This window comes from Bombina bombina, chromosome 6 (assembly GCF_027579735.1).
Source record: "Bombina bombina isolate aBomBom1 chromosome 6, aBomBom1.pri, whole genome shotgun sequence".
NCBI classification, from domain to species: Eukaryota; Metazoa; Chordata; class Amphibia; order Anura; family Bombinatoridae; genus Bombina; species Bombina bombina.
This window is the reverse complement of record NC_069504.1, coordinates 858724592-858752413: the sequence shown is the minus strand read 5'-3', so window position 1 is coordinate 858752413 and position 27822 is coordinate 858724592. Positions and strand designations below refer to the sequence as shown.

The 27822-nt window shown below is 41.8% G+C and overlaps 1 protein-coding gene across 2 annotated transcripts in view; it reads left to right on the top strand.

Annotated features, from left to right (window-relative positions):
- The window catches only part of LOC128663791 (uncharacterized), a 331967-nt gene that overhangs the window by 96614 nt on the left and 207531 nt on the right, over positions 1 to 27822 (top strand). For both annotated transcript variants that reach the window (XM_053718293.1, XM_053718294.1), the window contains exon 2: positions 10332 to 10718. In XM_053718293.1, the coding sequence (XP_053574268.1) occupies positions 10332 to 10718 (387 nt within the window). The remainder of the gene's footprint in view (positions 1 to 10331; positions 10719 to 27822) is intronic.

The following is a 27822-nucleotide window of genomic DNA, read 5'->3' as shown; positions in this document are numbered from 1 at the left end:
ATTTGTATTTGTTTTTGTATTTGAATCATTGTTATTTGACATTAAGGTCGACCTTTAATCAATTGTATTAAATGTATTTTTTATGAATTTTTATTAATATCTATTTTTTATAAATGTTTATGAATTGCACTTTATATACTATCTATTTTATTTACATTTATATTTTTATTATTTATATTTCTTTTTGATTGTATACACATATTCTATGTATTTGTAGCGTCTCCCAGTACATTTATCCAGGACTTATAGATTAGGCATTTGTGGTTAATTTTCTGCGCTTGCTATAGTCTATCACTGTCCGGTATTTTGCGCACTTTTTACTTCTGTCCAATACGGCCGCACTTTAGCTTTTTTTGAGCGCTCCATTTTAATATTTTAAAATTTTAAGATTTTAAAACCCCTATATCCGCCAACCACTATCGTAACTAATAATAAATATATTAACCCCTAAACCCGCATCCCCCACAATGCAATATAACTAATAAATATATTAACCCCTAATCAGCCATTCACCCACAACGCAAAGTACCTATTAAAACTATTAACATTACAGAAAAAAATAAACCAAATTATCCAACATAAAAAATTAAACCTAATGTAATACCTCCATAAAAAATAAAAAAGCCCCCCAAATAAAAACACCTCTTAATCTAATACTAAACTACCAATAGCCCTTAAAAGGGCCTTTTGCAGGGCATTGCCCGAAGTTTAACAGCTTTTTTGCTTTAAATAAAATACTGCCCCCCAATAGTAAACCCCCCTCCCCCACCAACCCCCCCAAAATAAAAACACCCCCTAATCTAAAGTACCAATAGCCCTTAAAGGGACCTTTTGTAGGGCATTGCCCTAAATTTAACAGCTTTTTTGCTTTAAATTTCATTTAATTTCAGATTAATTTAATTTAATCTTAGTTGGGTTTTTTTAAGTAATGTTAGTTTTTTTTATTTTAATAGTAAATTAGTATTCTTTTATTTTCTGTAATTGGGGTTAATTTAGGTGGTGTTAGGTTAGGGGGAATAGTAATTAAATTAGAGCTAGATTACAAGTTTTGAGCGTTATACGTAAATTAACAACTGCCACAAAAGCGTTGTTATTTCACCTCCCTATAACGCTGCTATTACAGGTTTTGAAAAACCCGCTTGTGCGGGCAATATGGTGGCATTGAGCTCCATACCTCACCCAAATACAAGCAGGGTTTTGACGTGCTTGTGCACGATTTCCCCATAGCCATCAATGGGGAGAGTCGGCTAAAATAAAGCCTAACACCTGTGATCGCGGAAAGAAAAGCTCCGTAATGCAGCCCATTGATGTCTATGGGGAAAGAAAAAGTTAAATTTAAACCTAACACCTTAACCTAAAAACCACATCTAAACACCACAAATGTGCCGCCCCCAAAATCGCTGCAACCTACATAAGGGTATTAACCCCTAATCTGCTGCCCATAACATCGCCGCCACCTAAATAAAACTATTAACCCCTAATCTGCCGCTCCCAATATCCCCGCCACCTACATACAGTTATTAACCCCTAATCTGCCACCCTTAACATCGCCGCCACCTACATTACAGTTATTAACCCCTAAACCTCTGGCCTCCAACATCACTAACACTAAATAAATATATTAACCCCTAAACGTAACCCTAACGTAACCCTAAGCATAACCCTAACCCTAAAGAAACCCTAAAGCTAACCCTAACCCTCCCTAACTTAAATATAATTAAAATAAATCTAAATTAAACTTACAATTATTACCTAAATAATTCCTATTTAAAACTAAATACTTACCTGTAAAAAAAAAAACCTAAGCTAGCTACAATATAACTAATAGTTACATTGTAGCTAGATAAGGTTTTATTTTTAGTTCACAGGTAAATTTGTATTTATTTTAACTAGGTAGACTAGTTAGTAAATAGTTATTAACTATTTACTAACTACCTAGCTAAAATAAATACAAATGTACCTGTAAAATAAAACCTAACCAGCCTTACACTAAAACCTAACATTACAATAAAATAAAATAAAATAAATTAAATTATTAAAATACAATTTTCTAAATTACAAAAAAATAAACACTAAATTACACAAAATAAAAAACGAAATTATAAAAAATAAAAACAAATTACTCCTAATCTAATAGCCCAATCAAAATAAAAAAGCCTCCAAAATAAAAAAAACCCTAGCCTACACTAAACTGCCAATGGCCCTTAAAACCTAACCTGCCTTACACTAACACCTAACCTTACACTACAATTAAATAAATTACCTAAATTAAATACAATTGACTAAATTAAATACAATTACCTCTATCAAAATAATAAAAGCCCATCCAAAGTAAAAAAAAAACCTAGCCTAAACTAAACTACCAATAGCCTTTAAAAGGGCCTTTTGTGGGGCATTGCCCCAAAGAAATCAGCTCTTTTACCTGTAAAAAAAAATTACATAACACCCCCAACAGTAAAACCCACCACCCACCCAACCAAACCCCCCAAATAAAAACCTAACTAAATAAATCTAAGCTAACCATTGCCCTGAAAAGGGCATTTGGATGGGCATTGCCCTTAAAATGGCATTTAGCTCTTTTACATTGCCCAAACCCTAAGCTAAAAATAAAACCCTCCCAATAAACCCTTAAAAATAACCTAACACTAACCCTCGACGATCCACTTTTTCAAAGACCGGACATCCATCCTCATCCAGGCAGAAGTCTTCATCCAAGCGGGCAGAAGTCCTCTTCGAAGCCGGCAGAAGTCTTCATCCAAGCGGGCCGAAGTCTTCATTCAGACGGCATCTTCTATCTTCATCCATCCGTCACGGAGCAGGTCCATCTATAAGACATCCGGCGCGGAGTATCCTCTTCTTACGATCGTCACGGGAAAAGGAAATTTCCCTTTAAGTGAAGTCATCCAAGATGGCGTCCCTTACATTCCGATTGGCTGATAGAATTCTATCAGCCAATAGGAATTAAAGGGGAACAAATCCTATTGGCTGTTGCAATCAGCCAATAGGATTGAAATTTCATCCTATTGGCTGATCCAATCAGCCAATAGGATTGAACTCACATTCTATTGGCTGATTGGACAGCCAATAGGATTTTTTCCCCTTTAATTCCTTTGGAATATATGGGATGCCATCTTGGATGACGTCACTTAAAGGGAAACTTCATTTTTCAGCGGCGATCGTAAAAGGAGGATGCTCCACGCCGGATGTCTTGAAGATGGACCCGCTCCGCGCCGGATGGATGAAGATAGAAGATGCCATCTGGATGAAGACTTCTGCCCGCTTGCATGAAGACCTCTGCCGGCTTCGATGAGGACTTCTGCCCGCTTGGATGAAGACTTCTGTCGCCTGGATGAGGATGGATGTCCGGTCTTCGAAAACTGTAAGTGGATCGTCGGATGTTAGTGTTAGGTTTTTTAAGGGTTTATTGGGTGGGTTTTATTTTTAGCTTAGGGTTTGGGCAATGTAAAAGAGCTAAATTTCCTTTTAAGGGCAATGCCCATCCAAATGCCCTTTTCAGGGCAATAATTAGCTTAGGTTTATTTAGATAGGTTTTTATTTGGGGTGTTTGATTGGGTGGGTGGTGGGTTTTACTGTTGGGGGGTGTTTGTATTTTTTTATAGGTAAAAGAGCTGATTTCTTTGGGGCAATCCATGTGAAAGGCCCTTATAAGGGCCATTGGCAGTTTAGTGCAGGCTAGGGTTTTTTTATTTTGCGGGGAGCTTTTTTATTTTGATAGGGCTATTAGATAAGGAGTAATTCATTTTTATTTTTGATAATTTTGTTTTTTTTATTTTGTGTAATTTAGTGTTTATTTTTTTGTAATTTAGATAATTGTATTTTATTAATTTAATTTATTTTATTTTATTGTAATGTTAGGTTTTAGTGTAAGGCAGGTTAGGTTTTATTTTACAGGTAAATTTGTATTTATTTTAGCTAGGTAGTTAGTAAATAGTTAATAACTATTTACTAACAAGTCTACCTAGTTAAAATAAATACAAACTTACCTGTGAAATAAAAATAAAACCTAAGCTAGCTACAATATAACTATTAGTTATTTTGTAGCTAGCTTAGGTTTTATTTTATAGGTAAGTATTTAGTTTTAAATAGGTATTATTTAAGTAATAATAGTAAATTTTATTTAGATTAATTTTAATTATATTTAAGTTAGGGGGTGTTAGGCTTAGGGTTACGTTAGGGTTAGGATTAGATTTAGGCTTAGGGTTACGCTAGGGTTAGGTTTAGGGGTTAATATATTTATGTAGTGATGTGGGAGGCCAGAGGTTTAGGGTTAATAGTTTATTTTAGAATATTTCGTTGTGGGGGGCTTGCGGTTTAGTGGTTAATAGGTTTATTATAGCGGCAGTGTTGGCGGATGGTAGATTAGGGGTTAATAATATTTAAATAGTGTTTGTGATGCGGGAGGGTGGCGGTTTAGGGGTTAATTAGGTTTATTATAGTGGCGACGATGTTGGGGAGCGGCGGGATAGGTGTTAGGCTTAGGGTTACGTTAGGGTTAGGATTAGATTTAGGCTTAGGGTTACGCTAGGGTTAGGTTTAGGGGTTAATATATTTATGTAGTGATGTGGGAGGCCAGAGGTTTAGGGTTAATAGTTTATTTTAGAATATTTCGTTGTGGGGGGCTTGCGGTTTAGTGGTTAATAGGTTTATTATAGCGGCAGTGTTGGCGGATGGTAGATTAGGGGTTAATAATATTTAAATAGTGTTTGTGATGCGGGAGGGTGGCGGTTTAGGGGTTAATTAGGTTTATTATAGTGGCGATGATGTTGGGGAGCGGCGGGATAGGGGTTAATACATTTTTTTAAGTGGTGCCAATGTCCGGAGCGGCAGATTAGGGGTTAATAATTTTATTTTAGAATTTGCGATGCGGGAGGACCTCAGTTTAGGGGTTAATAGGTAGTTTATGAGTGTTATTGTACTTTGTAACACTTTAGTTATGAGTTTTATGTTACAGCTTTGTAGCATAAAACTCATAACTAGTGACTTTAGATGGCGGTACAGATCTTGCCATTTTAGGCTGTACCGCTCACTTTTTGGCCTCACAGCAAAACTCGTAATACCGGCCTTATGGGAGTCCCATTGAAAAAGGACTTTTTTAAAAGTGTGGTACTGATGTTGCGTGACAGCCAAAAAGGTGTGCGGTACACCTATTCTGACAAGACTTTTAATAGCGGCGTTAGGGAAAAAGCATTGTTATGAAGCATAACATTGCTTTTTCACTCATAACGCAAAACTCGTAATCTAGCTGTTAGTTATTTGCATTGTGGGGGGTTGGTGGTTTAGGAGTTAATAGCTTAAAGGGACACTGAACTGAATTTTTTTTCTTTCATAATTCAGATAGAACATGCAATTTTAAGCAACTTTCTAATTTACTCCTATTATCAATTTTTCTTTGTTCTCTTGCTATCTTTATTTGAAAAAGAAGGCATCTAAGCTAAGGAGCCAGGCAATTTTTGGTTCAGTACACTGAACAGCACTAATTTTTTGCTGGGTGAATTTATCCACCAATCAGCAAGAATAACCCAGGTTGGACACCAAAAATGGGCCGGCATCTAAACTTACATTCTTGCTTTTTAAATAAAGATACCAAGAGTAGGAAGAAAATTTGATAATAGGAGTAAACTAGAAACTTAAAATTGCATGCTCTATCTGACTCACGAAAGAAAAAAATTTGGTTCAGTGTCACTTTAACCCCTTCGCGACGAGGACGTTCCAGGAACGTCCTACAAAAAAATACCCTTAACGACCAAGGATGTTCCTCACACGTCCTCTGGGGTTTCAAGCGGTGAAAGAAATCCTGATTGCTTCCAGCCGCTTTCATGGTATTGCAGTGAGGCCTCGATATTGAGGCATCCTGCAATACCATTTTTTTACACACCGATGCAGAGAGAGACACTCTGTGGCCCTCTCTGCACCGGTAGCGATGGTGCCGATCGTTGGGGGGTAGGAACCTTAGTAGGGAGGCGGGTAGGCGCCCCATCGCAACCCGGCATCTGGTTCCTGTATGTGCAATGTGCACGCCGGGTGCCAGGAGCGTGCGAGGGATGCGCACATGCAATAACTACTACCACCCATGTAATTGAATGGGTAGGAGGGAGAGGGAGGGGGAAAAAAAAGTAAAGATCAAAGGATCTGGGAGGGGGTATTGAAGGGAGGCAGCTACACTACAGAAAAATTAATATTTTATAACAAAAAATAAAAAACTTTTTTGGGGGGGCAAACTGGGTACTGGCAGACAGCCAGTCTTTTATTTTAGTACTGGCAGACTTTTTGACAGTACTTAAGATGGCGGGGACAATTGTGGAGTGGGGGAGGGAAGATAGCTGTTTGGGAGGAATCAGGGGGTGGGATGTGTCAGGTGGGAGACTGATCTCTACACTAAAGCTAAAATTAACCCTACAAGCTCCCTACAAGCTACCTAATTAACTCCTTCACTGCTGAGCATAATACAAGTGTGGTGCGCAGCGGATTTTAGCGGCCTTCTAATTACCAAAAAAATGCCAAATGCCATATATGTCTGCTATTTCTGAACAAGGGGGATCCCAGAAAAGCAGTTACAACCATTTGTGCCATAATTGCACAAGCTGTTTGTAAATAATTTCAGTGTGAAACCTAAAGTTTGTGAAAAAGTGAACTTTTTTTTTTTTATTTGATCGCATTTGGCGGTGAAATTGTGGCATGAAATATACCAAAATGAGCCTAGATCAATACTTGGGGTTGTCTACTACACTACACTCAAGCTAAAATTAACCCTACATGCTCCCTACAAGCTCCCTAATTAACCCCTTCACTGCTGGGCATAATACACATGTGGAGCACAGCGGAATTTAGCGGCCTTCTAATTACCATAAAGCAATACCAAAGCCATATATGTCTGCTATTTCTGAACAAAGGGGATTCCAGAGAAGCATTTACAACCATTTGTGCCATAATTGCACAAGCTGTTTGTAAATAATTTCAGTGAGAAACCTAAAGTTTGTGAAAAAGTGAACAATTTTTTTATTTGATCGCATTTGGCAGTGAAATGGTGACATACAATATACCAAAATGGGCCTAGATCAATAATTTGGGTTCTCTATTAAAAAAAAAACATATACATGTCAAGGGATATTCAGGGATTCCTGACAGATAACAGTTTTCCAATGTAACTAATTTTGAAAAAAAACATTTTTGGAAATAGCAAAGTGCTACTTGTATTTATTGCATTATAACTTTGGGTATTTCTAAACTCAAGACAAAATTTAGAAACTATTTAGCATGGGTGTTTTTTGGTGGTTGTAGATGTGTAACAGATTTTGGGGGTCAAAGTTAGAAAAACGGTATATAATATGTGTGGATACAGTAAATGAGTAAGAGCAAAAATTACAGCTAAACACAAACACCACAAAAATGTAAAAATAGCCCTGGTCCCAAATGGTCAACAAATGGGAAAGTGCTGTGGTTAATAGTTTTAATAGGTAGTTCGGGATTTGGGTGAATGGCGGATTAGGGGATAATACATTTATTAGTATTTGCAATGTGGGGTGATGGGGGTTTAGGGGTTAATAGGTTTCTTAATTATATTGTGATGTGGGGGTTGGCGGATTAGGGGTTAATAGGTAGATAGCGATGTGGGGGGATGGCAGTTTAGGGGTTAATAGGTTTATGAGTTATATTCTGATGTGGGGGTTGACGGATTAGGGGCTAACTTGGCCGGACTGTTAGCCAACGGACATTTGGTCGACGAACATTTGGCCCACGAACATTTGGCCAACGGATAATAGTCCGACAGACAAGTGGCTGTCACATAACAGTCCGGCAACAAGATAGATAGATAGATAGATAGATAGATAGATAGATAGATAGATTTGATAGATAGATAGATAGATAGATAGATAGATAGATAGATAGATAGATAGATAGATAGATAGATAGATAGATAGATAGATAGATAGATAGATAGATAGATAGATAGATAGATTAGATAGATAAATACATTTGATAGATAGATAAATTCAATAGATAGATAAATTTGATAGATAGATAAATAGATAGATTCGATAGATAGATAGATAATTCCCAGACAGAATTACTAGACGTGTGGGCTGGGACCCATTGTTAGGTTCCCAGAGGCGGACTGTGCGGTTTACAGAAGAAGAAGCGGTTTCTCTGTGGGGCCTGGGTCATAGGAGGTGGTGAGTGCCCCAGCCATTGGGGGTATAAAGGGTCTGATTAGAACAGAACACTCTGGAGCGTATCTGCCCTCGGCCAAACTCGGAACATGCTTCTGCATTCTGTCCATTGGCCAAATGTCCGTCGGACAGAATCCTGTCGGCCAAGTGTCCGCCGGCATTTTGTCAGAGCACCGGGGTTAATATACTTTATTAATTATTGTGGTGGGGGATGGCGGTTGACAGGTAGGTAGATGTAACGGTACCAACCGGATACCAAGGGTTAACACCAGGGAACAATGTCCTGCATAGGGAATCAGCAATTCACAACCCAGCCAGTTTTCAGGTTTAAAACAGAGAACTTTTATTAAGGCTCATATGCCCAGTATTTATGCAGGTCTGACCCCCCCCCAGAAGGGGGGTTGAAAGAATGTTGTACATTAGATGAAGGGAACACACCCTTGACATGATACAATAGATTTACCTTGCTTAAGCTGATAACAATTTAAACACAAGATACATTTGGCTTTTCTTATCACCTAAGCATTTGCTCTCTGAGGGTGATTAAACAATGGACTGTTTATCAATAACATTAATGACAGTGCACAATAGCTGAGGCTAAAACTGAACACAGTTAACTCTTTCAGTGCTGACAGAAGGGTCTGTCACATCTACATAGCACAATATACAGCCTATAGACAAGCTTTCTTACGTTATAGTCCAGAAGTGGCTAGGTTTGCCACAGTAGATATTGCGCATACGCTAGGTGTTTGTTAATATTTTCAGGTGGGTTACGGTGCTCACATTTTCAGCGCAAGGCTTGCTGCGCCTGCCTATGTGTGGCAAGGTGAAAATGGAGTAAGATTTCTCCATTTTCGGCGCGTAAGTCCTTGCACTGAATATGTGATACCGACTTGCGACGCGGTTCTATGTTAGCTTATGGGGGTAAAATTTGCGGGCGGCGGGTGAAATATACGTGCCGCATTTACAGGACTAGAAACTGGCATCGCCGGCTTTTGCGTGCGACGCTGCATATGTAATCTTGCCCATTGTTTACACAACTTTCTTTAGCCTATACGTAAGTAAACATTAATAGGCAAAGGACGCTTTTTTCAAAGAATGATATAAATATAAACAATATATTAGTTAAAAATGGAATACATTCTAGATAAAATGGATCTTTGGGAAAAAAATTAAAGGGGGGGATAGAGTACACTGTCCCTTTAATTCTGGGGTAGAGTGCAGTTTATAACTTTACCTGTTTTGTTAAAATGTAATTCTTCGGAAATGCACATTAGAATTATGATTGGGCTCTGGAATTATTATTATTTTTCCTTTACTCTTTGTAGCCTGCATAGTCTAGCAGAAACATATGTGCTCATAAAAGTTTTAATAGACTAAGGTATAAAAAGTTCTATACAAAATACTTTTTACAAGGGTTCAACCAAATAGTAGCACAGTAAAACTGACCTTAAAGGGAAATAAAACCCACCTTTTTTTCTTTCATGATTTAGACAGAGCATGCAGTTTTAAACAACTTTTCAATTTACTTCTATTATCTAATTTGCTAAATCCTTTCTTGAAAAGCATATCTAAATAGGCTCAGTAGCTGCTGATTGGTGGCTGCACATAGATTCCTTGGATTGGCTCACACATGTGCATTGTTATTTCTTCAACAAAGGATACCTAAAGAATTAAGCAAATTAGATAACAGCAGTAAATTGGAACGTTCTTTAAAATTGTCTTCTCTAGCTGAATCATAAAAGAAAATGTTTGGGTTTCATGTCCATTAAATACATTGCATATTTAAATGTAATAATAGATAGGTCTTTCTTTTTTTTAATAAAGAAATGGTGCAATTTATAACATTTTCATATTTGTAAGAATTGTATTTTTGCATTAAATTATTTAGCACAAATGGGTACATATTTATTTCTATCACTTTGGTACTTCTGCTAATATATCTTTAATAGTCACAAATAGTGGTACTCACAGATTTTGTAGAACAAAGGATGATTTTACTAAACTTGTCATAGATTAATGTAACTGGAACTTTGTGGCTTTGCAGCATTATTTAGTGGACCTTACTGAAAACTAAACAGCCTTTTTCTGTGCCAACGTTTTCCTCATTCTGACTTATATTTTATGTGCTCCTGTTTTCAGGCAGAGTCCGTGGAAATTCTCCCAGAGACTTCTGTGTAGATCAACCACAAAGTTTACAGTCATTCCCAGAGGAGTCAGTGACCATCCCATGCAAGTATGCATACCCGAACGATATTACAAATATCAGCAGTACTCATATCATCTTGAGAGCGGGTAATAACAATTTTTGTGGAGATATTATTTACAACAGCACCAACAACATAGATCCCCGTTATAAGGAGAGATTATTTGTTTCCTTAAGACTAGAAACTCGGGATGTGAACATTACAATACAAAATATAACTAGAGGGGACAGTGTGAACTATTGTTGCCGTATTGAAACTGAATTAGCAAATGGAACATCTGAGAAATGGCAAAATCCAGCTGGCACCAAACTATATGTGAGAGGTAAGAGAAAACCCTGGAATACCACCCATTAAACCATAGATCCACCAGCTACAAACATACCTTATCGTGCTCTTCATGCTCTCCAGAGCATATTAAGGTAAATATTCTAGCTACAGGTGAACTTTTCACCTGTAGCTTTAAAACATTCACATTATTTTTAACGAAAATTCAGTATTCGTTGTATTTAAAATGAAATGAATACTGAATATTGTTCTTGCCCTGGTCTCACAATGCCCCTTTGTATTAACTTAACCACTGATTGCAGAGCCAGATGGCCCCCTAGAGTTATGGGCCCAGTCTCAGTTGAGACCTTTGAGAGCCCAGTGCTCACACCCCTGCTGATAAGGGGCTAAATTACAAGTGGCACACTAACTGTACCGCAAGAGTGATATCAGTTTTTTTTGGCTTTTTGCTTGCAACAGAAATATATATATATATATATATATATATATATATATATATATATATATATATATATATATATATATATATATATATATATATATATATATATATATATATATAGATAACAAGCTAAAGATTTGTGCACAATGCAGGACAGTGGCTTCTAAGGCTAATAAGATACTAGCATGCATTGAAATAGGCATTGAAGCAAGGGAGAAAAGCATAATTCTGTTACTATATAAATCCCTGGTAAGATCTCACCTTGAGTATGGAGTGCAGTTCTAGGGACCAATCTAAAAAAAAACATTTCTAACTTAGATTTAAGCTATAAGGAAAGGTTAGCCAAACTGGGTCTGTTTTCTCTAGAAAAAAGCACTTGGAAGGTGACCTGATTACTTTATATAAAAAAATTCAAAGCCCATATACAGAGTTATCGGGCAAAAATGTATCATTCTGAGAACGGACAGGATTCACATGTTGTGAACCTGCCCGCATTCCATCGCAGATTGTGGGGCGCATATATTCCCCAATGCTGCCCTCTACCCTTGCTCAACCAATTGCATGAGAGTAGTGCTTGTCAATAACCCTGGTCGAATAAATCCAGGGTGATTTTCATTCGTCAAATCCAAGTTGGCGAGAGGGTTTATAAAGCATCAGTTTAAACAGACGTTTTATAAACATCAGTTGCACTCCCAAATGAAAGAGCCTGCAACCGATTAAGGCATTTGCCTCATTATAAATCTTGCCCATAGTGTCCATAAACTGACCAATATACCAAATACAAAAAAGTTAAAAACAGAGAAGGAAATTTCAAACAAACAGGCAAACAAAACAAAGAATGTGAGGAAAATAAGAAGCTGAATAAAACTCTAACAAGTGAAACAGCTCATTGAGATTAAACTGGTGTAAGGTAAAAATCTGTTCCAAATGTGCAGGATGGTGATCATTCTCTACAGCTAGGATGGAAGCACATGGTACGCGAGATTAATTGCGGATTAGTAACTGAAAATATAAATTATTATCTATTCATCTCTGTGTCTTTACTAATTTACTACAATTTAGGATAATTTTATCATACGACTAGAGACTCATGCTTTGCTAGTTTAAAGCAAAATAACAAAAGGAGCAGTTTTCAAAAATGATTTAGAAGCTGTGGAACCTCTGACTGAATGATTTGAAAGGAAAATACCTATTCCAGTTTCCTCCATGTCCAATTTAACTCACCTACCAATAACTGCAGACGTTATAGGAGAATGAGAGGAACATACGAGAATAAAAGTTGGTTAGAAGAAGAAAGCCTAAATTAAATAGTTCTGAGTATATATTCCTTAAACGAACAGTAGATAAGGGCAATTATTAGGCAAGTGGAATTAATTTGTTACTGAGTTGGGTGATAGGCTTCCCTGAACAAAAATGTCTTTAGGGAGCATTTAAAGGAGGACAGATTAGGAGAAAGTCTGACAGCACAAGATAGTGCATTCCAGAGGGTTTGTGTCGCATGAGAGAAGTCCTGCAGTCTAGCATGGGAGGAGGTGATGGTAACAAAATGCAAGGAGCAGGTCATTGTTGGAACTTAGAGGTTGGGTTGGAGTATATTTGTTGATTAGTGAGGATAGGTAGTACGGGGGAGGTGTTGGTAAGGGCTTTGTAGGTCAGGGTGAGAACTTTTAATTTAATTCTGCATTCAATGGGGAGGCAGTGGAGGGACTCACAGAGAGGTGCACTAGATACAGAGCATCAGGAAAGGTGGATTAGACTGGCAGAGGCATTTTGGATGGATTGAAGGGGGGAGAGGTGGGGGAGAGGAAGGCCAGTTAGTAGGTTATTACAGTAGTCAAGTCGTAAAATTACCAGGGAGTGGATTAGCTGCTTAGTAGTGTCAGCACTCAGAAATGGATGAATTATAGAAATATTGCGTAGGTGGTTTTGAAAAGATTAAGAGAGCAATTGGATGTGGGTTATGAAGGACAGATTAAAGTCAAGCGTAACACTGAGGTAGCGTACTTGGGATGATGGGGAGAGAGTGTGCTGCTAACAGTGATAGAAAAGTTGAAAACCGGAGTAGAGTTAGAGGGGGACATTAGAAGGAGCTCAGTCTTGGACATGTTATTCTTTAGGTGGTGAGAGGCCATCCAGGTAGAGATGCCAGATAAGCAGTCACTAACATGAGAAAGGATGGAAGGAGAGAGAGCAGGGGTGGAGAAGTAGATCTGAGTATCATCAGCATAGAGGTAATATTTGAAGCCATAGCTGTTGATAAGTTTACTCAGTGAAGAGGTTAAATAGAGAAGAGTAGAGGACCAATGACAGAGCCTGGGGTACTCCAACAGACAGAGGCAATGAAGAGGAGGAGTTGCAGCAAATGAGAAATAAAAGGACCTGTTAGAGAGATAAGAGTGGATCCAAGAGAGGGCAGTGTCACAGAGACCAAGAGAGCTGAGAGTTTGTAGGAGGAATCAGGGGCGTATTATGGCCTGGGCCAACAAGGCCTGTGCCTAGGGTGGTAAATTTATAGGGGCGGCACTTTTTGAGATCACTAATCACATCACACTGTGCTCATTATAGGGAGCAAATTTTTTTTTTTTCATTTCTGCTTGATCTCCTGGGACTCCTGACAGCAGAAGTTTTGCAGAGCAATACTTGCTGCAAATTTATTGCATGTGACTTAGAGTCCCTCCTCCCTCATGCTGGAAGGAGCAGAGAAGCAGCCTTGGAGAGCGAGAGCAGCTTCTAGACAGTGATCAACTGCTGTTCTCTGTGCTATGTGTGCCCCGCATTAATACCAGCTAAGAGCTGACTCCCAGGATTGAAATACAGGTGGCCCTCGGTTTACAGCGGTTCAATTTGCGCCGTTTCAGAATAACGCCCTTTTTTTTGCTATTGAAAAGCATTGACTGCTATTGAAAGCATTAGCACATGCATATATTAAAATAGCCAGTAGGTGGAGCTGTCCGCTTGTGTTGCAGTAAACACATGCAAAGAAAAGCAAGCCAGACATGATCAATGGATCAGCTTTCAAAGGAACAAGATCTAGCAGCCACTTTCCTTAGCTGCAGACTCAATGCAGAGAACTGTTTGCAGAAAAAGGCAAGTAAAAAAACGTTTTTTGTTCATTAAACTTAGTTTGATGATGATACAGTCTGTTGTGTGATTAAACACAGGCAGGCTGAAATCAGTGTATAACCAGACCTGAGCAATGGAGCCGTTTTTAAAGGAACAAGATCTAGTAGCCACTTCCCTTAGCTGCAGAAAAATGTAAGTAAAAAAATGTTTTTCTACATTAAACTTAGTTTGATGATGATACAGTCTGTTGTGTGATTATTTTGTTTTTGTTCATTAAACTTAGATTCATGATGATACATTCTGTGTTTGTGTGATAATTTTATTAGGTGCGGTTTAGCAAATGTTTTTGTTTATTAAACTTAGTTTGATGATGATACAATCTATTTTATTAGGTTAATAATGCTGTTTCGCATTCAAAGTCTTCATTTCAAAGCTTTAAAAATAATGTATTAGGTGTTACTTATGTCAATTTTGAGAGGGGCCTGGAACCTAACTCCCTCACTTCCCATTGACTTACATTATAAACTGGGTTTCAATTTACAATGGTTTCGATTTACAACCATTCCTTCTGGAACCTAGCCCCGGCGTAAACTGAGGGCTACCCACAGAGAGGATAAAAGGGGGTTGGGAAAGGCAGGAAGACAGCAACATGTCCTTTCCTCTGGAGGTGACAGCCAGGCAGGCAGAGCTGGAAATGCCTGAAGGTAAAACAAATCCAGAATAAAGCAGATATTTATATTTGCCAAACTGCTTTATTATTGGCCTGTTTTACTGTTTACATATAAATGTGTTTTTATAGCAAAACGTTTTTGGGACATGTTTTATTACATATTTTCCTACAGTGGCTTCTAAGTTCAGCACTTCACTTTTTTTCTGTCTAAACAACTTTGAAAGAGCCCGTGTCCAGCAAATATGTGACTCTTCACACTTCACTACACAAGGGATTGTCTGCAAACTGCACATTTGATTCAAGTACAAACTTTATACTTTTAAATGTGTCTGTAAATGTGCAGACAACCCCTTGTGTAGTCATGTATGAAGGATTGACCCCCTGCACAGCAGCTCCCTGCTTCAAAGCTTATTGAGAAAGGGAAAACATACCGTACATCTGCTATCTGAAAAGAAGCAATCTGTGTAGATAAGTCTGCAACACAGATTGGTTCTTATAGCTATCTAGGTCATGCTCTCTAGGTATTTAGTATTCTTCTGCCCTGCTTAAAGGGACCCTGAACCCAAATTCTTTCTTTTGTGATTCAGATAGAGCATGGAATTTTAAGCAACTTTCTAATTTACTCCTATTATCAATTTTTCTTTGTTCTCTTGCTATCTTTATTTTAAAAGCAGGAATGTAAATCTTAGCAGCCAGCCCATTTTAGGTTCAGCACCATGGATAGCGCTTGCTTATTGGAGGCTTACATTTACCCACCAATAAGGAAGCATAACCCAGGTTCTCAACAAAAATGGGCCGGCTCCTATGCATCACATTCTTGCTTTTTAAATAAAGATAGCAAGAAAACGAAGAAAAATTGATAATAAGAGGAAATTAGAAAGTTGCTTAAAATTGAATGCTCTATCTAAATCATGAAAGAAAAAATTTGGGTTTACTGACCCTTTAACCCTTGAAGCTGCATAGGTAGAGAATTGACAGATCAAGCAATGGATGAAAAGAACAGTTTCAGTGGGCAGTGGGAAGGTATGCACGTTTCCAAGTTGAGGTGAATATCAGAACAACTGCTTAAAACTAAAAAAGTGATGCCTACTAAGCAATGAAAGTGTTGTATATTAAAGGATTTCTGTTTAAAAAAATCATTATAATTTTTGTATATTGTATGTATGCAGTGTATGTGTGTATGTGCCTCTGTGTGTGTGTGTATGTGCCTCTGTGTGTGTGTGTATGTGCCTCTGTGTGTGTATGTGCCTCTGTGTGTGTATGTGCCTCTGTGTGTGTATGTGCCTCTGTGTGTGTGTATGTGCCTCTGTGTGTGTGTGTGTGTGTATGTGCCTCTGTGTGTGTATGTGCCTCTGTGTGTGTATGTGCCTCTGTGTGTGTATGCCTCTGTGTGTGTATGTGCCTCTGTGTGTGTGGGCCTCTGTGTGTGTGCATGTGCTTCTGTGTGTGTATGTGCCTCTGTGTGTGTATGTGCCTCTGTGCGTGTATGTGCCTCTGTGTGTGTGTGCCTCTGTGTGTATGTGCCTCTATGTGTGTGTGTGCATGTGCCTCTGTGTGTGTGTTGTGTGTGTGTGTGTGTGTGTATGTGCCTCTCTGTGTGTGTATGTGCCTCTGTGTGGGTATGTGCATCTGTGTTTGTGTGTATGTGCCCCTGTGTGTGTGTAAGTGTATTTCTGTGTGTGCTGTGCATTTATGTATGTGTGTGTGAGCATCTTTGTGTGTGTATGTGCATATATATTTTGGTACGTTAATAGTATACCTGCTCATCAGCAACCTATTCACTGAATTCTAGTGCTCTCTCCTCTCCTGTAACTCTCTTTTGGCACGGGAATAGTATACCTGCTCATCTGCAACCTATTCACACATTCTAGTGCTCTCTCTCCTTTCCTGTAACTCTCTTTTGGTAGGTGAATAGTATCCCTGCTCATCTGCAACCTATTCACCATATTCTACTGCTCTCTCTCCTCTCCTGTAGCTCTCTTTTGGTAGGTGAAGTGTGTGTGTATGTGCCTCTGTCTGTGTATGTGCCTCTGTGTGTGTGTGTGTGTGTGTATGTGCCTCTGTGTGTGTGTATGTGCCTCTGTGTGTGTATGTGCATACATATTTTGGTACGTTAATAGTATACCTGCTCATCAGCAACCTATTCACTGAATTCTAGTGCTCTCTCCTCTCCTGTAACTCTCTTTTGGTACGGGAATAGTATACCTGCTCATCTGCAACCTATTCACCACATTCTAGTGCTCTCTCTCCTCTCCTGTAACTCTCTTTTGGTAGGTGAATAGTATCCCTGCTCTTTTGCAACCTATTCACCACATTCTACTGCTCTCTCTCCTCTCCTGTAACTCTCTTTTGGTAGGTGAATAGTGTGTGTGTGTGTGTGTGTGCCTCTGTGTGTATGTGGCTCTGTGTGTGTGTGTGTATGTGCCTCTGTGTGTATGTACCACTGTGTGTGTGTGTGTGTATGTGCCTCTTGGTGTGTATGTGCCTATGTGTGTATATGTGCCTCTGTGTGTATGTACCACTGTGTGTGTGTGTGTATGTGCCTCTTGGCGTGTATGTGCCTCTGTGTGTGTATGTGCCTCTGTGTGTGTGTGTATGTGCCTCTGTGTGTGTGTGTGCCTCTGTGTGTGTGTATGTGCCTCTGTGTGTGTGTATGTGCCTCTTTGTGTGTATGTGCCTCTGTGTGTGTGTCTATGTGCCTCTGTGTGTGTGTATGTGCCTCTGTGTGTGTATGTGCCTCTGTGTGTGTATGTGCCTCTGTGTGTGTATGTGCCTCTGTATGTGTGTGTGTATGTGCCTCTGTGTGTGTGTGTGTATGTGCCTCTGTGTGTGTGTGTGTATGTGCCTATGTGTGTGTGTGTATGTGCCTCTGTGTGTGTGTATGTGCCTCTGTGTGTGTATGTGCCTCTGTGTGTGTGTGTGTGTGTGTGTGTGTGTATGTGCCTCTGTGTGTGTGTGTGTGTATGTGCCTCTGTGTGTGTATGTACCTCTGTGTGTGTGTGCCTCTGTATGTATGTGCCTCTATGTGTGTGTGTATGTGCCTCTGTGTGTGTATGTGCCTCTGTGTGTGTATGTGCCTCTGTGTGTGTATGTGCCTATGTGTGGGTATGTGCCTCTGTGTTTGTGTGTATGTGCCCCTGTGTGTGTGTGTAAGTGTATTTATGTATGTATGCAGTGTGTGTGTATATGTATGTGCCTCTGTGTGTGTATGTGCCTCTGTGTGTGTATGTGCCTCTGTGTGTGTGTATGTGCCTCTGTATGTGTGTATGTGCCTCTGTGTGTGTGGGCCTCTGTGTGTATGTGCATCTGTGTGTGTATGTGCCTCTGTGTGTGTGTGTATGCCTTTGTGTGTATGTGCCTCTGTGTGTGTATGTGCCTCTGTGTTTGTATGTGCCTCTGCGTGTGTATGTGCCTCTGTGTGTGTGTGCCTCTGTGGGTATGTGCCTCTGTGTGTGTGTGTGTATGTGCCTCTATGTGTGTGTATGTGTCTCTATGTGTGTGTATGTGCCTCTGTGTGTGTGTGTGTATGTGCCTCTGTGTGTGTATGTGCCCCTGTGTGTGTATGTGCCTCTGTGTGTGCGTGTATGTGCCTCTGTGTGTGTATGTATGTGCCTCTGTGTGTGTGTATGTATGTGCTTCTGTGTGTGTGTGTATATGTGCCTCTGTGTGTGTGTGTATGTGCCTCTGTGTGTGTATGTGCCTCTGTGCGTGTATGTGCCTCTCTGTGTGTGTGCCTCTGTGTGTATGTGCTTCTATGTGTGTGTGTGCCTCTGTGTGTGTGTATGTGCCTCTGTGTGTGTGTATGTGCCTCGGTGTGGGTATGTGCATCTGTGTTTGTGTGTATGTGCCCCTGTGTGTGTGTAAGTGTATTTCTGTGTGTGCTGTGCATTTATGTATGTGTGTGTGAGCATCTTTGTGTGTGTATGTGCATATATATTTTGGTACGTTAATAGTATACCTGCTCATCAGCAACCTATTCACTGAATTCTAGTGCTCTCTCCTCTCCTGTAACCCTCTTTTGGTAGGTGAATAGTATCCCTGCTCATCTGCAACCTATTCACCACATCCTACTGCTCTCTATCCGCTCCTGTAACTCTCTTTTGGTAGGTGAATAGTGTGTGTATGTGCCTCTGTGTGTGTGTCTCTGTGTGTGTGCCTCTGTGTGTGTGCCTTTGTGTGTATGTGCCTCTGTGTGTGTGTGTATGTGCCTCTGTGTGTGTATGTACCTCTGTATGTGTGTGTGTGTGTGTGTATGTGCTTCTGTGTGTGTATGTGCCTCTGTGTGTGTGTATGTGCCTCTGTGTGTGTGTGTATGTGCCTCTGTGTGTGTGTGTGTGTATGTGCCTCTGTGCGTGTATGTGCCTCTGTGTGTGTATGTGTATGTGCCTCTGTGTGTGTGTGTATGTGCCTCTGTGTGTGTGTGTATGTGCCTCTGTGTGTGTGTGTATGTGCCTCTGTGTGTGTATGTGCCTCTGTGTGTGTATGTGCCTCTGTGTGTGTGTGTATGTGCCTCTGTGTGTGTATGTGCCTCTGTGTGTGTGTGTATGCCTTTGTGTGTATGTGCCTCTGTGTGTGTATGTGCCTCTGTGTTTGAATGTGCCTCTGTGTGTGTATGTGCCTCTGTGTGTATGTGCCTCTGTGTGTATGTGCCTCTGTGTGTGTGTGTGTATGTGCCTCTATGTGTGTGTATGTGTCTCTATGTGTGTGTATGTGCCTCTGTGTGTGTGTGTATGTGCCTCTGTGTGTGTATGTGCCTCTGTGTGTGCGTGTATGTGCCTCTGTGTGTGTATGTATGTGCCTCTGTTTGTGTATGTATGTGCTTCTGTGTGTGTGTGTGTATGTGCCTATGTGTGTGTGTGTGTGTATGTGCATCTGTGTGTGTATGTGCCTCTGTGCGTGTATGTGCCTCTCTGTGTGTGTGCCTCTGTGTGTATGTGCTTCTATGTGTGTGTGTGCCTCTGTGTGTGTGTATGTGCCTCTGTGTGTGTGTGTATGTGCCTCGGTGTGGGTATGTACATCTGTGTTTGTTTTGGTAGGTGAATAGTATACCTGCTCATCTGCAACCTATTCACCACATTCTACTGCTCTCTCTCCTCTCCTGTAACTCTCTTTTGGTAGGTGAATAGTATACCTGCTCATCTGCAACCTATTCACCACATTCTACTGCTCTCTCTCCTCTCCTGTAACTCTCTTTTGGTAGGTGAATAGTGTGTGTATGTGCCTCTGTGTGTGTGTCTCTGTGTGTGTGCCTCTGTGTGTGTGCCTTTGTGTGTATGTGCCTCTGTGTGTGTGTATGTGCCTCTGTGTGTGTGTGTGTGTGTATGTGCCTCTGTGTGTGTGTGTATGTGCCTCTGTGTGTGTGTATGTGCCTGTGTGTGTGTATGTGCCTCTGTGTGTGTGTGTATGTGCCTCTGTGTGTGTATGTGCCTCTGTGTGTGTGTATGTGCCTCTGTGTGTGTGTGTATGTGCCTCTGTGTGTGTATGTGCCTCTGTGTGTGTATGTGCCTCTGTGTGTATGTGCCTCTGTGTGTGTATGTGCCTCTGTGTGTGTATGTGCTTCTGTGTGTGTGTGTGTGTGTGTATGTGCCTCTGTGTGTGTGTGTGTGTATGTGCCTCTGTGTGTGTATGTACCTCTGTGTGTGTGTGTGCCTCTGTATGTATGTGCCTCTATGTGTGTGTGTATGTGCCTCTGTGTGTGTATGTGCCTATGTGTGGGTATGTGCCTCTGTGTTTGTGTGTATGTGCCCCTGTGTGTGTGTAAGTGTATTTATGTATGTATGCAGTGTGTGTGTGTGTATGTGCCTCTGTGTGTGTATGTGCCTCTGTGTGTGTGTATGTGCCTCTGTGTGTGTGTGTGTGTGTATGTGCCTCTGTGTGTGTGTATGTGCCTCTGTGTGTGTATGCCTCTGTGTGTATGTGCCTCTGTGTGTGTGTGTGTATGTGCCTCTGTGTGTGTATGTGCCTCTGTGTATGTATGTGCCTCTGTGTGTGTGTGTGTCTGTGTGTATGTGCCTCTATGTGTGTGTATGTGCCTCTATGTGTGTGTATGTGCCTATGTGTGTGTATGTGCCTGTGTGTGTGTGTATGTGCCTGTGTGTGTATGTGCCTCTGTGTGTGTGTGTGTGTGTCTTTGTGTGTGTATGTGCCTCTGTGTGTGTATGTGCCTCTGTGTGTGCGTGTATGTGCCTCTGTGTGTGTGTGCCTCTGTGTGTGTATGTGCCTCTGTGTGTGTGTGTGTATGTGTCTCTGTGTGTGTGTGCCTCTGTGTGTGTGTGCCTCTGTGTATGTGCTTCTGTGTGTGTGTGTGCCTCTGTGTGTGTATGTGCCTCTGTGTGTGTGTATGTGCCTCTGTGTGTGTATGTGCCTCTGTGTGGGTATGTGCATCTGTGTTTGTGTGTATGTGCCCCTGTGTGTGTGTAAGTGTATTTCTGTGTGTGCTGTGCATTTATGTATGTGTGTGTGAGCATCTTTTTGTGTGTATGTGCATATATATTTTGGTACATTAATAGTATACCTGCTCATCAGCAACCTATTCACTGAATTCTAGTGCTCTCTCCTCTCCTGTAACTCTCTTTTGGTACAGGAATAGTATACCTGCTCATCTGCAACCTATTCACCACATTCTAGTGCTCTCTCTCCTCTCCTGTAACTCTCTTTTGGTAGGTTAATAGTATCCCTGCTCATCTGCAACCTATTCACCACATTCTACTGCTCTCTCTCCTCTCCTGTAACTCTCTTTTGGTAGGTGAATAGTGTGTGTATGTGCCTCTGTGTGTGTATGTGCCTCTGTGTGTGTGCCTCTGTGTGTATGTGCCTCTGTGTGTGTGTGTATGTGCCTCTGTGTGTATGTACCACTATGTGTGTGTATGTGCCTCTGTGTGTGTGTATGTGCCACTATGTGTGTGTATGTGCCTCTGTGTGTGTATGTGCCTCTGTGTGTGTGTATGTGCCTCTGTGTATGTGCGTATGTGCCTCTGTGTGTGTATGTGCCTCTGTGTGTGTGTGTGTGTGTGCATGTCTCTCTGTGTGTGTATGTGCCTCTGTGTGTGTGTATGTGACTCTGTGTGTGTGTTTGTGCCTCTGTGTGTGTGTTTGTGCCTCTGTGTGTGTATGTGCCTCTGTGTGTATGTGCCTCTGTGTGTATGTGTGCCTCTGTGTGTGTATGTGCCTCTGTGTGTGTATGTGCCTCTGTGTGTGTATGTGCCTCTGTGTGTGCGTGTATGTGCCTCTGTGTGTTTGTGTGTATGTGCCTCTGTGTGTGTATGTGCCTCTGTGTGTGTGTGTGTATGTGCCTCTGTGTGTGTGTGTATGTGCCTCTGTGTGTGTATGTGAATATATATTTTGGTACGTTAATAGTATACCTGCTCATCAGCAACCTTTTCACTGAATTCTAGTGCTCTCTCCTCTCCTGTAACTCTCTTTTGGTACGGGAATAGTTTACCTGCTCATCTGCAACCTATTCACCACATTCTAGTGCTCTCTCTCCTCTCCTGTAACTCTCTTTTGGTAGGTGAATAGTATCCCTGCTCATCTGCAACCTATTCACCACATTCTACTGCTCTCTCCTCTCCTGTACCTCTCTTTTGGTAGGTGAATAGTGTGTGTATGTGCCTCTGTGTGTGTGTGCCTCTGTGTGTATGTACCACTGTGTGTGTGTGTATGTGCCTCTGTGTGTGCATGTGCCACTATGTGTGTGTATGTGCCTCTGTGTGTGTATGTGCCTCTGTGTGTGTATGTGCCTCTGTGTGTGTGTGTATGTGCCTCTGTGTGTGTGTGTATGTGCATCTGTGTGTGTATGTGCCTCTGTGCGTGTATGTGCCTCTCTGTGTGTGTGCCTCTATGCGTGTATGTGCCTCTGTGTGTGTATGTGCCACTATGTGTGTGTATGTGCCTCTGTGTGTGTATGTGCCTCTGTGTGTGTGTGTGTATGTGCCTCTGTGTGTGTATGTGCCACTGTGTGTGTGTAAGTGTATTTCTGTGTGTGCTGTGCATTTATGTATGTGTGTGTGAGCATCTTTGTGTGTGTATGTGCATATATATTTTGGTACATTAATAGTATACCTGCTCATCAGCAACCTATTCACTGAATTCTAGTGCTCTCATCTCTCCTGTAACTCTCTTTTGGTACGGGAATAGTATACCTGCTCATCTGCAACCTATTCACCACATTCTAGTGCTCTCTCTCCTCTCCTGTAACTCTCTTTTGGTAGGTGAATAGTATCCCTGCTTATCTGCAACCTATTCACCACATTCTACTGCTCTCTCTCCTCTCCTGTAACTCTCTTTTGGTAGGTGAATAGTGTGTGTATGTGCCTCTGTGTGTGTATGTGCCTCTGTGTATGTGCCTCTGTGTGTGTGTCTCTGTGTGTGTGCCTCTGTGTGTGTGCCTCTGTGTGTGTGTGCCTCTGTGTGTGTGTGTATGTGCCTCTGTGTGTGTGTGTATGTGCCTCCGTGTGGGTATGTGCCTCTTTGTGTGTGTATGTGCCTCTGTGTGTGTATGTTCCTCTGTTTGTGTGTGTATGTGCCTCTGTGTGTGTATGTGCCTCTGTGTGTGTGTATGTGCCTCTGTGTGTGTGTGTATGTGCCTCTGTGTGTGTATGTGCCTCTGTGTGTGTATGTGCCTCTGTGTGTGTGTGTATGTGCCTCTGTGTGTGTATGTGCCTCTGTGTGTGTGTATGCCTTTGTGTGTATGTGCCTCTGTGTGTGTATGTGCCTCTGTGTTTGAATGTGCCTCTGTGTGTGTATGTGCCTCTGTGTGTGTGTGCCTCTGTGTGTATGTGCCTCTGTGTGTGTGTGTGTATGTGCCTCTATGTGTGTGTATGTGTCTCTATGTGTGTGTATGTGCCTCTGTGTGTGTGTGTATGTGCCTCTGTGTGTGTATGTGCCTCTGTGTGTGCATGTATGTGCCTCTGTGTGTGTATGTATGTGCCTCTGTTTGTGTATGTATGTGCTTCTGTGTGTGTGTGTGTATGTGCCTATGTGTGTGTGTGTGTATGTGCATCTGTGTGTGTATGTGCCTCTGTGCGTGTATGTGCCTCTCTGTGTGTGTGCCTCTGTGTGTATGTGCTTCTATGTGTGTGTGTGCCTCTGTGTGTGTGTATGTGCCTCTGTGTGTGTGTGTATGTGCCTCGGTGTGGGTATGTACATCTGTGTTTGTGTGTATGTGCCCCTGTGTGTGTGTAAGTGTATTTCTGTGTGTGCTGTGCATTTATGTATGTGTGTGTGAGCATCTTTGTGTGTGTATGTGCATATATATTTTGGTACGTTAATAGTATACCTGCTCATCAGCAACCTATTCACTGAATTCTAGTGCTCTCTCCTCTCCTGTAACCCTCTTTTGGTAGGTGAATAGTATACCTGCTCATCTGCAACCTATTCACCACATTCTACTGCTCTCTCTCCTCTCCTGTAACTCTCTTTTGGTAGGTGAATAGTATACCTGCTCATCTGCAACCTATTCACCACATTCTACTGCTCTCTCTCCTCTCCTGTAACTCTCTTTTGGTAGGTGAATAGTGTGTGTATGTGCCTCTGTGTGTGTGTCTCTGTGTGTGTGCCTCTGTGTGTGTGCCTTTGTGTGTATGTGCCTCTGTGTGTGTGTATGTGCCTCTGTGTGTGTGTGTGTGTGTGTATGTGCCTCTGTGTGTGTGCGTATGTGCCTCTGTGTGTGTGTATGTGCCTGTGTGTGTGTATGTGCCTCTGTGTGTGTGTGTATGTGCCTCTGTGTGTGTATGTGCCTCTGTGTGTGTGTATGTGCCTCTGTGTGTGTGTGTATGTGCCTCTGTGTGTGTATGTGCCTCTGTGTGTGTATGTGCCTCTGTGTGTATGTGCCTCTGTGTGTGTATGTGCCTCTGTGTGTGTATGTGCTTCTGTGTGTGTGTGTGTGTATGTGCCTCTGTGTGTGTGTGTGTATGTGCCTCTGTGTGTGTATGTACCTCTGTGTGTGTGTGTGCCTCTGTATGTATGTGCCTCTATGTGTGTGTGTATGTGCCTCTGTGTGTGTATGTGCCTATGTGTGGGTATGTGCCTCTGTGTTTGTGTGTATGTGCCCCTGTGTGTGTGTAAGTGTATTTATGTATGTATGCAGTGTGTGTGTGTGTATGTGCCTCTGTGTGTGTGTATGTGCCTCTGTGTGTGTGTGTGTGTGTATGTGCCTCTGTGTGTGTATGTGCCTCTGTGTGTGTATGCCTCTGTGTGTATGTGCCTCTGTGTGTGTGTGTGTGTATGTGCCTCTGTGTGTGTATGTGCCTCTGTGTATGTATGTGCCTCTGTGTGTGTGTGTCTCTGTGTGTATGTGCCTCTATGTGTGTGTATGTGCCTCTATGTGTGTGTATGTGCCTATGTGTGTGTATGTGCCTGTGTGTGTGTGTATGTGCCTGTGTGTGTATGTGCCTCTGTGTGTGTGTGTGTGTGTCTTTGTGTGTGTATGTTCCTCTGTGTGTGTATATGCCTCTGTGTGTGCGTGTATGTGCCTCTGTGTGTGTGTGCCTCTGTGTGTGTATGTGCCTCTGTGTGTGTGTGTGTATGTGCCTCTGTGTGTGTGTGCCTCTGTGTGTGTGTGCCTCTGTGTGTATGTGCTTCTGTGTGTGTGTGTGCCTCTGTGTGTGTATGTGTATCTGTGTGTGTGTATGTGCCTCTGTGTGTGTATGTGCCTCTGTGTGGGTATGTGCATCTGTGTTTGTGTGTATGTGCCCCTGTGTGTGTGTAAGTGTATTTCTGTGTGTGCTGTGCATTTATGTATGTGTGTGTGAGCATCTTTTTGTGTGTATGTGCATATATATTTTGGTACATTAATAGTATACCTGCTCATCAGCAACCTATTCACTGAATTCTAGTGCTCTCTCCTCTCCTGTAACTCTCTTTTGGTACAGGAATAGTATACCTGCTCATCTGCAACCTATTCACCACATTCTAGTGCTCTCTCTCCTCTCCTGTAACTCTCTTTTGGTAGGTTAATAGTATCCCTGCTCATCTGCAACCTATTCACCACATTCTACTGCTCTCTCTCCTCTCCTGTAACTCTCTTTTGGTAGGTGAATAGTGTGTGTATGTGCCTCTGTGTGTGTATGTGCCTCTGTGTGTGTGCCTCTGTGTGTATGTGCCTCTGTGTGTGTGTGTATGTGCCTCTGTGTGTATGTACCACTATGTGTGTGTATGTGCCTCTGTGTGTGTGTATGTGCCACTATGTGTGTGTATGTGCCTCTGTGTGTGTATGTGCCTCTGTGTGTGTGTATGTGCCTCTGTGTATGTGCGTATGTGCCTCTGTGTGTGTATGTGCCTCTGTGTGTGTGTGTGTGCATGTCTCTCTGTGTGTGTATGTGCCTCTGTGTGTGTGTATGTGACTCTGTGTGTGTGTTTGTGCCTCTGTGTGTGTGTTTGTGCCTCTGTGTGTGTATGTGCCTCTGTGTGTATGTGCCTCTGTGTGTATGTGTGCCTCTGTGTGTGTATGTGCCTCTGTGTGTGTATGTGCCTCTGTGTGTGTATGTGCCTCTGTGTGTGCGTGTATGTGCCTCTGTGTGTTTGTGTGTATGTGCCTCTGTGTGTGTATGTGCCTCTGTGTGTGTGTGTGTATGTGCCTCTGTGTGTGTGTGTATGTGCCTCTGTGTGTGTGTGTATGTGCCTCTTTGTGTGTATGTGAATATATATTTTGGTACGTTAATAGTATACCTGCTCATCAGCAACCTTTTCACTGAATTCTAGTGCTCTCTCCTCTCCTGTAACTCTCTTTTGGTACGGGAATAGTTTACCTGCTCATCTGCAACCTATTCACCACATTCTAGTGCTCTCTCTCCTCTCCTGTAACTCTCTTTTGGTAGGTGAATAGTATCCCTGCTCATCTGCAACCTATTCACCACATTCTACTGCTCTCTCCTCTCCTGTACCTCTCTTTTGGTAGGTGAATAGTGTGTGTATGTGCCTCTGTGTGTGTGTGCCTCTGTGTGTATGTACCACTGTGTGTGTGTGTATGTGCCTCTGTGTGTGCATGTGCCACTATGTGTGTGTATGTGCCTCTGTGTGTGTATGTGCCTCTGTGTGTGTATGTGCCTCTGTGTGTGTGTGTATGTGCCTCTGTGTGTGTGTGTATGTGCATCTGTGTGTGTATGTGCCTCTGTGCGTGTATGTGCCTCTCTGTGTGTGTGCCTCTATGCGTGTATGTGCCTCTGTGTGTGTATGTGCCACTATGTGTGTGTATGTGCCTCTGTGTGTGTATGTGCCTCTGTGTGTGTGTGTGTATGTGCCTCTGTGTGTGTATGTGCCACTGTGTGTGTGTAAGTGTATTTCTGTGTGTGCTGTGCATTTATGTATGTGTGTGTGAGCATCTTTGTGTGTGTATGTGCATATATATTTTGGTACATTAATAGTATACCTGCTCATCAGCAACCTATTCACTGAATTCTAGTGCTCTCATCTCTCCTGTAACTCTCTTTTGGTACGGGAATAGTATACCTGCTCATCTGCAACCTATTCACCACATTCTAGTGCTCTCTCTCCTCTCCTGTAACTCTCTTTTGGTAGGTGAATAGTATCCCTGCTTATCTGCAACCTATTCACCACATTCTACTGCTCTCTCTCCTCTCCTGTAACTCTCTTTTGGTAGGTGAATAGTGTGTGTATGTGCCTCTGTGTGTGTATGTGCCTCTGTGTATGTGCCTCTGTGTGTGTGTCTCTGTGTGTGTGCCTCTGTGTGTGTGCCTCTGTGTGTGTGTGCCTCTGTGTGTGTGTGTATGTGCCTCTGTGTGTGTGTGTGTATGTGCCTCCGTGTGGGTATGTGCCTCTGTGTGTGTGTATGTGCCTCTGTGTGTGTATGTTCCTCTGTTTGTGTGTGTATGTGCCTCTGTGTGTGTATGTGCCTCTGTGTGTGTGTATGTGCCTCTGTGTGTGTGTGTATGTGCCTCTGAGTGTGTGTGTATGTGCCTCTGTGTGTGTGTATGTGCCTCTGTGTGTGTATGTGCCTCTGTGTGTGTG